We start from the raw sequence: 12,983 nt of genomic DNA on the forward strand, positions 1-12,983 counted from the left end.
GCACCAATTTGTAAGTCGCTCTGGATAAGAGTGTCTGCTAAATGACTTAAATGTAATGTAATGTAATGGTTGCTGATAATGGGCCTCTGTATGCCCATGTAGATAGCCATTAAAGAAAAACCTGCCGTTTCCAGTTACAATAGCAATTTCCAACATTCAAAATGTCAACACTGTATTTCTGATCAGTTTGATGTTATTTTAAAATGGGGGGAAAAAGCTTTTCTTTCAAAAACAAGGACATTTCTAAGTGACCCCAAACCTTTGAATGGTAGTGTATGTGTGTGTGCGTGGTAAGGTGCGGAGAATCAGAGCAGGCGGTCAGTCCAGTTTGTGTTCAGCAGTCTGATGGCTTGTAGATAGAAACAGTCTCTGAGCCTGTTGGTATCAGAACTCATGTGCCGATACCTAGTGGTTAGAGCATTGGGCCACTAACCAAAAGGTTGGTGGATCAAATCCCAGAGTGGACAAGGTAAAGATCTGTTGTTCAGCCCCTGAACAAGGCATTTAACCCACCGTTAGGCAGTCATTGTAAATAAGAATTTGTATTCACTCTTTAGAGTTTTCCCTCAAGTCAGCCTCGGAGAGTGAAAGCATCTAGTCATCCGGAGCAGCGATAGTCTTCCTGAATGGCTTGGAAGCGAGCATAGAATGTATTAAACTCATCTGGGAGGGAGGCGTCGGTGGGCACCACATAGCTGGATTTTCATTTGTAGTCTGTAATAGTCTGAATCCTTGCCACATGTGAGTCGGAGTTGTTGATCACTTTAAGTTTAAGTCTGTCTATTTGTGTCCCCAATGTATTTGCAGTGCCCGTACCTGCTTGCCTTCTACAAATCGTGCGCCACAGAGTCATCTGGGTTCATTCTGCTAACATTTAATGTTGCAGTACAGGTTCAACATTGTACAGATAGCCATTCATCCAGGGTTTTTTTAGCATCAGAAACTCCAGATCGGGTGAACAGGAGCTCAATGTTTACAACTTCGGTTCACCAGGAAATGTTTGAGGAAACAAAGCCCCACCCCACCTTACCAGAAGCCGCCATTCGGAATATGGAGAAGTTGTCTGGTTGAATAGCAGAGTCGAGTGTATTGTCCGTGAGCCACGTCTCAGTAAAAACTAAGACACAGAGGGACATCAGGGAATGCGGTGATTAGAGCTTTGCTCAGAGTTCAAAGGTCATTTTCGATTGGACATTAGCCAACAAGATACTAGAATCAGTGTCGGCATCAATTTAAAAGGTTCTTAAACACGGCACTTCCAACGTGGTCCGGAACCCATTCCCATGGTGACCACACTGGGCCCGATAAGAGTGCAGCTTAGAAACACTCCCCCTGATGAGTTGTCAGGTTTCCCATTTAAACGGTTAAGCCCAGAGTACGGGACTCCTAATTATTTAATGTTGTTAAAAGGAGTCTTGAGTAGATAGAGGTAAAGGTCTCCACTTGGTGTGCCAAAGGTAACCCACTAGGTAACCCACTCACCTGATGACAAAGTCCACGTCATTGTTGGCGATGGTGACTCCGACATCAGGTACATTGTAAGGCGTGTCGAGGTGGCTTTCCATGGTGGCCCTGTGGGGACACAGGTAGAGGGGAGGTCAAGAGCAGGCAGAGTGAAGATATTAGCCTCTGTGGTCCTTCAACGTAACCTGACACAGAATCTATTAACAGGATTGTTGAGGGATTCACTGATAGATGACACTTGTGTAATGATCATGCACCCTGAAACAGTCTTATGGGAACGAGGAACATAAGTCAGAGTGAATGGTTTCTCTGCTAACCGCAACATCTGAGAAAGAGCTCCAAGAATAGAAAACGTTCCTAATTGGATTTAATGGCTGATTAGAATCTTATTTGAAAACACATCCACCTGCTAACATACACAATCTAGCATCCCTCTCACAAGTTAGAGTGCCAGGGCAACATTTGACCGCCAAGATCAGTAGGCTGTGGCAGAGTGGAATGTTAGCTAAAACAACCTAACTACAAGAGCACACTGCTTAATACTTCATTAGAGGAGAGGTCAAGCTAGGGATTGAGTTATGTATAGTCATAAAATGGCTAACATGGAGTCTGATGTCCTGTCAGATAAGTTGTCATAATGGATGAGGGAAATAAGCTATTTAAAACTACCAGGGAACAACCATAGGCATACTTTTAAATTCTCAAGGGCACTCGCTCTGGCTGTGCAACAACACCAACAGTGTCCCTTTCGCATTCACAGTTCAGATTCACCCCTATTAGTCCAGAAGGAATGTAGTGGGGTTTGGGCCAAGACCTTCTGCCAAGGACACAGTGTTCCAGAAGAAAGACTGAGTCTGGGGCCTGTACAGTCAGGTCACTGCCATGGTGAGAAAGGACAGTGGGGTGGATGGGCAGGGAGTTCTAGGGGGCTAGAGTTACCCGTGGGGTTAACTCAACCCTCCCTCCCCAAAAAAACAATACTGCCGTTTAAGACAATAGACAACGATTTGTGCTTCAGGAAAGCACATGTAACAAAATGTAGGCTACCCGGCTGGACAAGACTTGTAATGTGCCACGTAAGCGCAACTAGGCCTACACATTGAATAAATCCTCATGTTTCCATTCATAGATCATAAATTAGCTGGAACCACAGATACAGTCACAGCAAACTGTCAGGGAAAGTCAAATAGCATGAAAGGTATACAATGGACCCCCCCTCCCCTAATTAGCACTGGCTCCCGAAACTACCTCCAACTTCCTTCATACTGGACACAGACATAAAAATAGTATCCACAAGTTAATCCGACTCAGGTGAAGTAGATAAAAAAATAAAAAAGTATCCCGTAACATACATTTGACTTAGTTTCAGCTGGGCCAAGAGCTTCCAAGATAAAAGGTGGTAGACAGGGGGAAAAGCATGGAAATAGGTCACATACACACAAATATATATATATATATATATATATATATACGTTGCAGCACTATGGGATTCACAACAAAAAAGAATGCTATGAACACACAACCAGTCAGAGGCTATGCAATGTTCCCAAACAAGAAAAACACTGCTGGCCCAGTTATTATAGACCATTGTCATAGATCATTCTAAAAGTCCGTTACAATGGCCTGGGCACACTTGTCACAGGCCGTTTTTTATTGACTGAGGTGTCACAATGTTGGCTACACCATGTTTGAAACTCAATGTTGGTTTAATTACACATTTCTGTGAGATCTGTTTGGTGATGAACAAGAACAACTCACAAAGGTGTATTTCATGTGACTGTCAGTTTACTGGTTAGGAGAAGGAAAGTGTTTTGGTACCTCATGGCGTTCTTCAGCAGCTCTGGCAGGATGTAGTCTAGGGGCAGAGGGATGAAGGGGAAGCGGGCCGCCACATGGCCATTGATACGCACCCGCGGGGAGTTACCATACTGGTGCTCACACAGACGCCTGCAGAAGACATGCAGGAGCCATAAGGAAACACATAAGATTACGATTGTGTATGGAAACGCATTCTAACCTATAGGCCTCAGCAGTACTTGCATAAAAATATATTTGTATAAGTATAGCCTATTTATACTGTGAGGGGAATTTGCAAAATGAGGCCTACATGTGACTTTATAGGTATGAATAGGCCTACAAATGGGTAGTTTGGTCAAATTAATCATTCATACCCCTTGACTTATTCCACTGTTAGTCTGAATTCAACATTTATTCAATTGACACTTATTCACACTTAAAACCAGGTTTTTCCTCTAGGATTTTACCTGTGCCTAGCTCCATTCAATTTATTTTTTATCCTGCAGTCTTTACCAATTACAAGCATACCCAAAACATGATGCAGCCACCCCTATGCTTGAAAACATGGAGAGCAGTACTCAGTAATGTGTTGTATCTGCCCCAAACATAACATTGTATTTGTTTGTATTCAGGACAAAAAGTTATTTGCTTGGACATATTTTTTGCAGTTTTTCCCTTTAGTGCCTTATTGCAAACAGGATGTGTGTTTTGGAATATTTTTTATTCTGTACAGGCTTCCTTCTTTTCACACTGTCAATTAGGTTAGTATTGTGGAGTAAATACAATGTTGCTCCATCCTCAGTTATTCTCCGTCACAGCCATTAAACTCCAACTGTTTTGAAGTTAAAATTGGCATCATGATGAAATTCCTGGGCAGTTTCCTTCAAGAGGAAGGCAACAGAGTTAGGAAGGACTCGTCTATCTTTGTAGTGATACACCATCCAAAGTGTAATTTTACCATGATCAAAAGGGGTATTCAACGTATGCCTTTTATCTTCTGACCCATCTGCCAATATATCCCCTTCTTTGCGAGGCATTGGAAAACCTCCCTGGTCTTTGTGTTTGAAATTCACTGCTCAACTGGAGGACCTTGTACAGATCATTGTATGTGTGGTGTACAGCGATGAGGTAGTCATTCAAAAATCATCTTAAACACCATTATTGCACACAGAGTGAGTCCATGCAACTTGTGACTTGTTAAGCACATTTTTACTATTCTTTAGTCTTGCCGTAACAAAGGGGTTGAATACTTGACTCAAGACAAAAAAACAATTACAATTTGACACTATGGGGTACTCTGTGTAGGCCAGTGACAAAAAAATATATATATACATTTGATCCATTTTAAATGACTTCTGAAAGCACTGTAGTTTATCCATAGCACACTGACAGTCCACATTGTGCCTAAAAAAAACAAGTGGTCTGCTTCATAGTTATTGACCACATACGCTCTAGCCTAGTGGTTAGAGCGTTGGACTAGTAACCGGAGGTTGCAAGGTTGCAAGTTCAAACCCCCGAGCTGACAAGCTACAAATCTGTCGTTCTGCCCCTGAACAGGCAGTTAACCCACTAGGCCATCATTGAAAATAAGAATTTGTTCTTAATTGACTTGCCTAGTTAAATAAATAAAAATATTTTGAGGAAAGACATCCAGTCTGCTCTAATGTGCTGATCAGTGCTAAAATGAGACTCATAACTCAGGGGGTCTGTGAACACAGGGCTGCATGTAGAGGAAAAGGACAGCTTGTTGATTCAGGGTCTGTCACCTTTGACTCAGAAAATCTGCATTAGTACCTTTGTTCTGATGCAGCCAGAACCCAGCGACTGGAAAGAGTTTGAGAGAGAAAGAGAGCAGCTGCACATTCCTAGAGAGGCTGAACTGAGACATGTGCACAGAGGCTTGTGAAGAGTGTGCTTGACTGTATGTGAGTGAGTATTGAGTGGACATTATTTGGATACGTTCATTGTGCCACACAGAGCTGTGACAAAGATGTTGACCTTGAGAAGACCCTGACACAGAGCCAGTGTAAAATACAGTGTCTTTCGAAAGTATTCGGCCCCCTTGAACTTTGCGGCCTTTTGCCACATTTCAGGCTTCAAACATAAAGATATAAGGAGACACGTGATGCCGCGGAGCTGAGCAGACGTTGACAAACCGAGCTCTTCAAAGTTATTCTATTTTTACCTAAATAACAACGTTGAAACAATATTCTAACATCGGCTGATAAATTGTCAAATACTTACCTTCCCAAAGAGCCATGGACCGCCGACCGAGAGGCAAGAAGGACGACCAAAACGGCGTTGATTCCCAAGATAACGATAACGCTACAGCTAGCAAGAATAGCATTAGCCCTCATAACTCAGACGACAGTTCCAGACTGCCGACATGCTGGCTACTTTCCGCCGGGAAATTCAGGATGGTAACAGAGGTCTTTCTCTGAAAATCGATAAGAAATCGACTGAACTCCATTCTTCCATTGACGACCTGAAATCCTTTTTTTGAGAACGACTGAGGCAGAGCTGCGCATTAGCACAGTTGAAGATACCATCGCTAGACATGACCAGGTCTTGACACAACTGCAAAAGGACAATGCCTACCTCAAAAACAAAGTAGATCAGATGGAGAACCAGAGTAGACGTAGTAATATCCGTGTGGTGGGATTGAAAGAGGACAGCGAGGGCCGTGACCCGGTCCGTTTCTTCACTCAATGGATCCCGGAGGTCCTAGGCATAACCAACTTCACCAAGCCGCTGGAAATCGAACGCGCCCACAGAACATCAGCGCCGAAACCCCGGCCAGATGAGCCCCCACGAGCCGTCCTGATCAGGTTCCTCCGTTTCCAAGACAGAGAGAAGATACTGCAACTCGCAAGAGCCAAAGGGGACATTGCCATCGATGGGAAGAGGGTCAGCCTTTTCCCAGATATGAGCGCGGACCTCGCCAGACGCCGCAAGCAGTTCAGACCTGCCGCCAAAGCACTGAAGGAGAAGAACATCACCGGCTACCTCATCCACCCTGCGCGGATGAAAGTTCAGTACAAAGGCCGAAGCAATCTCTTCAACACACAGGGAGAAGTGCACACTTTTCTCAAAGAACTGAGCAACGTCTGAGTCTGAGCCAGGACGGTCTCTCTGGGGGATAAAATGCAGTTCGTTTGTTTTCTCTTATCCGGATTGAACTGCTGGTATCTCCCGGTCACTTTAATTGATTTGTACATTTTCAACTAACCGAATCTTCCCGGAGTGAGATATATTACATTTACAGGAGAGTATATTTTGGTTTAGTCTATATCTACTGGGCAAAGCAATAAGTGGGTTTAGGCCCACTGCTTTCCCCCTCATTTATGTTAATCTTTCGTAAAGAGACTCAAGCAGCCCTTACCGCGGGCAGTAAATATTCAGCCATAAATATCTATTCACAATGTTTGTATTCAATTTAGAGAGCTCGCAGGTTTTAGTTTACGCCAAGGTTTAGCTAGTAAGAGCAAGATGGAAAGCGAGCAGCAACGTATCTCTACAAGTGTATTCATGTTTGATTGTTGGGACTGTTGTTCTAGTCTGACAATCGGGATGGGTGGGATTTTTATTATTTTTTTCCTCCCTAAAGAGACACACGTCACTTTTGTGCTCAAACCAAAGTTGAAACATTTCCTAATTATCTGCATATGATAGATTTCTATTCAGTTACATATTTCAAACCCAACCTATGCTTAATCCACTAAAATATGTCACATTCAACGTAAAAGGTCTTAACAGCCCAATTAAAAGGAAAAGAGTATATACATACCTTAAGAAATTAAAGGCTGACATTGTGTTTTTACAAGAAACACATCTTACAGCCAGTGAACACAAGAAATTGAAGAGGGAATGGGTAGGACAAGTTTTTTGCATCCTCTTTTAACTCCAAAGCAAGAGGAACTGCAATTTTGATAAGTAGACACATCCCCTTCTGTGTCAACAACACCATCTCTGATTCCTCTGGCAGGTTTGTTTTGGTGCAGGGGCATATGTTTTCAGAGTCTTGGACCCTATTGAATATTTATGCTCCTAACTTCGATGACCATATGTTTATTCAGAATGTCTTCCTTCAGGTTGCTCAAGCACCACCAGGATGGCTACTGGTTGGAGGAGATTTTAATTTTTGCTTAGATACAGTTCTTGATAGGTCTTATGATAAACCCTCACTTCTTACCAAAGCCGGCAAGCTCACCATGTCATTCATGAAAGATCTCAATTTACTAGACATCTGGAGACAGTTGCACCCACAGGATAGGGACTACTCTTTTTATTCACACCCACACAAGACACACACACGCATAGATAACTTTTTACTTTCGACACAACTGTTTCATAGAGTGTTAGATGTCGAGTATCTCCCCAGATTGCTTAGTGACCATTCTCCTCTGGTATTATCAATCTCCATTCCTACCAAGGTAAATGGAGCATATAGATGGAGACTAAATTCTACACTTCTAAAGCAACCTGAATTTTGTGCATTCATCAAAGAGCAGATCAATATTTTTACTTTGACAAACAAACCCTCTGCTCCTGACAGCTTCATTCTTTGGGACACATTGAAGGCCTACCTGAGGCGACAAATTATTTCCTATACTAAAGGGCTGAAGAAAAAAACACGGTGCGGAACTGAATGCTCTTGAATCTGAAATCTCCGAGCTAGAGAAAACCTACCAAAGGAGGCACGACTAAAGATCTATACAGGCTTTTGGTAAATAAAAAACTTAAATATAATATTCTGAACACATATCAAGCTGAAAGGGCCATCACTAAATCAAAACAACGTTATGATGAGCTTGGAGAGAAAGCTCAAAGTATTGGCATGGCAACTGAAAGCAGAGGAAAGTAAGAGGACAATTAATGCCATAGAAATGCTCACTAAAGAGATATCTTTCGACCCTACTGAAATTAATAATACTTTTAAGAAATACTATGAAGACCTCTACACTTCCCAATCAAGCGATGATCTATCAGAGATAGACTCCTTTCTCTCCTCTCTCTCTCTCCTCTCTCAACCTCCCATGCCTGTCAGGGGAAGACAGCGAGCGCCTTGAGTGAACACTTCTCAGTCCCTGAATTGTTGGAGGCCATTAAATCCTTACCTTCTAATAAATCTCCTGGGGAGGATGGCTTCCCTCCAGAGTTCTATAAAGAATTTAGGGAGCTGTTGGTCCCCTACCTTATGGAGGTACTTAAAAAAGCCAGAAGACAACTGCTTTCCAGAGTCCTTCTCTCAAGCAGTGATTACTGTAATCCACAAGAAATGGAAAAACCCGCTAAAGTGCACCTCCTATAGACCAATCTCTCTCCTTAACACAGATTGTAAACTGGTCACCAAGATGCTATCTAAGAGACTGGAGTCATGTCTTCCCCTGTTGGTCAACCCAGATCAGACTGGCTTCATAATTAATAGATTGTCCTCCAATAATCTCAGAAGGTTCTTTGATATAATTCACCTTGCTAACAAAAACAAAGTACCTGGTGTCACAGTCTCCCTCGACGCTGAAAAGGCCTTTGATAGGGTTGAATGGCAATACCTCTTTCGCATCTTGGAAAAGTTTGGTTTAGGTACCATGTTTGTAAATTTGATAAAAATCACTCTACAAATCTCTAAAGCTAGGATTGCTACCAATGGGATTACTTCCTCCTCTTTCCCTCTTTATAGGGGGAACAGACAAGGTTGCCCAATTAGCCCCCAACCTCTTTGCCCTCACCATCGAACCGTTGGCTGAGGCTATTAGAACATGCCCTGACATACATGGCTTTGAGGTGGGCCCCCATACCCATAAATTATCACTCTTTGCGGACGACCTCATCTTATTCCTAACAAACCCAGAACACTCACTCTCTCACTTGCAGATCCTACTACAGTGTTATAGTTCTTTCTCTGGATAAAAGGTCAATCTTGATAAAAGCAAAATCTTACCGTTGTCGGTCTTTGACCATCATACCATCAAGCACAAGTTTCCTTTTAGATGGTCGGCTATGGGCTTCACATATTTGGGCATAATGGTGGATGGTAATCTGAACAACCTCTATAAAACTCAATCTGGCCAGTTTGTTGCAAAAGGTGGAGGTTGACCTTTGTAAATGAATGGACTTACCTCTCACTCTACTGGGTAGAATCAATGTAATTAAAATGAATGTCCTGCCCAGGTTTCTATATCTGTTTCAATCTCTCCCGATCCCTGTTCCCGCAGCATTTTTTTCCTCTCTCGACAAGCTGACCAGACGGTTTATCTGGCACGGCAAAACCCCTAGGGTTGGCCTGGATAAACTGACCCTTGATTACAGTCAAGGGGGCTTAAACCTCCCCAATTTTAGAATGTACTACTGGGCTGCACAGTCTAGGTTTCTGGCTCAGAGGTTTGACAATGGTCCCTCTCCCTCATGGTTGAACATTGAAAAGCTTGAGGTAAATGATGACACTGGGGCAGATCTGTTTTACAAAATGGGACAGAAAATCTATAAAAACCATCAGACAACCCTTTAAATCATACATTCTGTCCTGGCATGGTGCAAACTGCATGAGCTGTTCGTACGAGGGGGATTCCTTTCCCCTAAAACCCCTTTATGGAACAATAGATTGATCCCTATGTTTTTCCAGAATAGTAACTTTAGACCATGGTCTGATAAGGGGATCACTCTTCTGGAACATTGTTACGAGGAGGGAGTTCTTATGTCTTTTGATCAGCTGAAACAGAAATACCACTTGCCTAACAGGGACTTCTTTAGCTAGCTACAACTACGAAACTTTATTAGGGTGACTCTCAAGGGACAATGGACCCTACCTAAGATGTCACCTATTGAACAACTCTGCCACGCAGACCAACCACTGTTCCAAGACCATTTCCCGTGTTTACAATGCTCTTATGTCAGGACTAACACTGCCTGGGCTAGATAAAACCCGACTTAGATGGGAGAGAGATCTGGGTATTGATCTTGATGAGGATCTATAGAGTGACCTATGCAGGGATGGGGTTACATCCACATTGAACTCCAGATACAGACTGATCCAGTTTAATTTCCTCCATCAGCTCTATATCACCCCATCTAGACTGCACAGGTTCAACCCAGATATTTCCTCCCTATGTTTTAGATGCGGCTCAGATGAAGGAACATTCCTCCATTCCACTTGGCAGTGTTCAAAACTACACGGTTTCTGGCAGGGGGTATGCGATACCATATCCTCAATTCACGGGGTTGCATAAATAAAGTGTAAAAAACAAAGATATAAAACTGTCTTTTTTTGTGAAGAATCAACAACAAGTGGGACACAATCATTAAGTGGAACAACATTTATTGGATATTTCAAACTTTTTTAACAAATCAAAAACTGAAAAATTGGGCGTGCAAAATTATTCAGCCCCTTTACTTTCAGTGCAGCAAACTCTCTCCAGAAGTTCAGTGAGGATCTCTGAATGATCCAATGTTGACCTAAATGACTAATGATGATAAATACAATCCACCTGTGTGTAATCAAGTCTCCGTATAAATGCACCTGCACTGTGATAGTCTCAGAGGTCCGTTAAAAGCGCAGAGAGCATCATGAAGAACAAGGAACACACCAGGCAGGTCCGAGATACTGTTGTGAAGAAGTTTAAAGCCGGATTTGGATACAAAAAGATTTCCCAAGCTTTAAACATCCCAAGGAGCACTGTGCAAGCGATAATATTGCTTAAATGTGGCAAAAGGTCGCAAAGTTCAAGGGGGCCGAATACTTTCGCAAGGCACTGTATCAATATCATATTTAGTTTGATTTCAAACATGCCACATTCCCAGCTAGGGGGAAAGCCAGCTCCAATGCATTACAGCACAAAACAACTCCTCCAGCTCTCAATATTGACCACCATTTAATTGGATATTTGAGTTATATAAAATAAATACAAAAGTATACGATACCTGACAGGCATCAGTGGTTTGAGTTCATTTGCCATCCATTGTGGGCTTTGCCTGTCAAGCAGCAGAAGGGCACATTTGCCCATGTATCGCAGCTAGAAATAATGTTTGCATGCTTGAAACTTTATAAAAGTTGCCTAAATATGTTAAGTTCTGTACTTTTTGTAGCGATGAGACAAGATAGTAGCTGCTAAACAATTGGATACCATGAAATTGGGGAGAAAAAGGTGTAAAATTCACACTATATATATATATAATACCCTTTTCAACATTGATTTTTAAGACCGTTTAATCATGATTACTTCTGAAAATCACCTATACACACAGACATTGACGGATCATGTCAATTTGGCTACCTAACAGGTAGACCAAGGTGTCAAACTTGGCCTTTGTCAGCCAATACAGAAAGACTTGTCTGAAGGTAACCAGTACAAAATAATATATATATGGAAGTATGGAGAGGTGTGCCTACCCCCCAAAGAGTTAAAAAAATAATATACACACTTCCTGAGCTTTCTGACACCTTTTTTAACAGTCTTGGATATTTTTTTTTCTTTACCCTTTTCTACCCAATTGGTAGTTACAGTCTTGTCTCATTGCTGCAACACCCGTATGGACTCGGGGGAGGTGAAGGTCGAGAGCCGTGCATCCTCCTGAAACACAACCCAACCAAGCCGCACTGCTTCTTGACACAATGCCCACAACCCAGAAGCCAGCCACACCAGTGTCGGAGGAAACACCGTACACCTGACAAACGTGTCAGCGTGCACTGCAACCGGCATGCCACAGGAGTCGCTATTGCGTGATGGGACAAGGACATCGCTGCAGGCCAAACCCTCCCCTAACTCGGACGACGCTGGGCCAATTGTGCGCCACCCCATGGGTCTCCCGGTCACGGCCAGCTGCAACTGAGTCTGGACCCCACCTCTTTAAGGAATACCTAGGATAGGTTAAGTAATCCCTCTCACCCCACCCCCCCTAAGTTTTAGATGCACTATTGTTAAGTGACTGTCCCACTGGATGTCATAAGGTGAATGCACCAATTTGTAAGTCGCTCTGGATAAGAGCGTCTGCTAAATGACTTAAATGTAAATGTAAATGGACTTGAACCTAGAATCTCTAGTGACACTGCGGTGCAGTGCCTTAAGACGACTGCACCCTTTTGCAATTATGTTAGCATAGCTGAAAACTGTTGTCCTGATTAAATAAGCAATAAAACCAGCCTTCTTTAGACTAGTTGAGTATCTGGAGAATCAGCATTTGTGGGGTTCGATTACACGCTCAAAATGGCCAGAAACAAAGACCTTTCTTCTGAATTTCATCAGTCTATTCTTGTTCCGAGAAATTAAGGCTATTCCATGCGAAAAATTGCCAAGAAACTGAAGATCTCGTACAACACTATGTGCTACTCCCTTCACAGAACAGCACAAACTGGCCCTAACCAGAATAGAAAGAGAAGAGGTAGCGCTCACCTTGTCTTCTCCGGACAAGCTTTTTTTCCGGATGCCCCAAAAAAAACAATCGGAAAGGGGATTCACCAGAGGAAACTACTTTACCCCAGTTCTCAGCAGTCCAATCCCTGTACCTTTTGCAGAATATCAGTCTGTCCCTGATGTTTTTCCTGGAGATAAGTTGCTTCTTTTCTGCCCTTCTTGACACCAGGCCATCCTCCAAAAGTATTTGCCTCACTGTGCGTGCAGATGCACTCACACCTGCCTGCTGCACTCACACCTGCCTGCTGCCATTCCTGAGCAAGCTCTGTACTGGTGGTGCCCCGGTCCCGCAGCGGAATCATCTTTAGGAGACGG

General features: G+C 42.9%; 1 protein-coding gene across 1 annotated transcript in view; it reads right to left on the reverse strand.

The window, feature by feature from the left end:
* Positions 1–12,983, reverse strand: part of bckdk (branched chain ketoacid dehydrogenase kinase) — a 37,541-nt gene that overhangs the window by 5,960 nt on the left and 18,598 nt on the right. The window contains exons 8-9 of the mRNA XM_046324565.1: positions 3,283–3,411; positions 1,483–1,572 (exon numbers count right to left, since the gene is read on the reverse strand). Of these exons, the coding sequence (XP_046180521.1) occupies positions 1,483–1,572; positions 3,283–3,411 (219 nt within the window). The remainder of the gene's footprint in view (positions 1–1,482; positions 1,573–3,282; positions 3,412–12,983) is intronic.

This window comes from Oncorhynchus gorbuscha, linkage group LG02 (assembly GCF_021184085.1).
Source record: "Oncorhynchus gorbuscha isolate QuinsamMale2020 ecotype Even-year linkage group LG02, OgorEven_v1.0, whole genome shotgun sequence".
Lineage (NCBI taxonomy): Eukaryota > Metazoa > Chordata > Actinopteri > Salmoniformes > Salmonidae > Oncorhynchus > Oncorhynchus gorbuscha.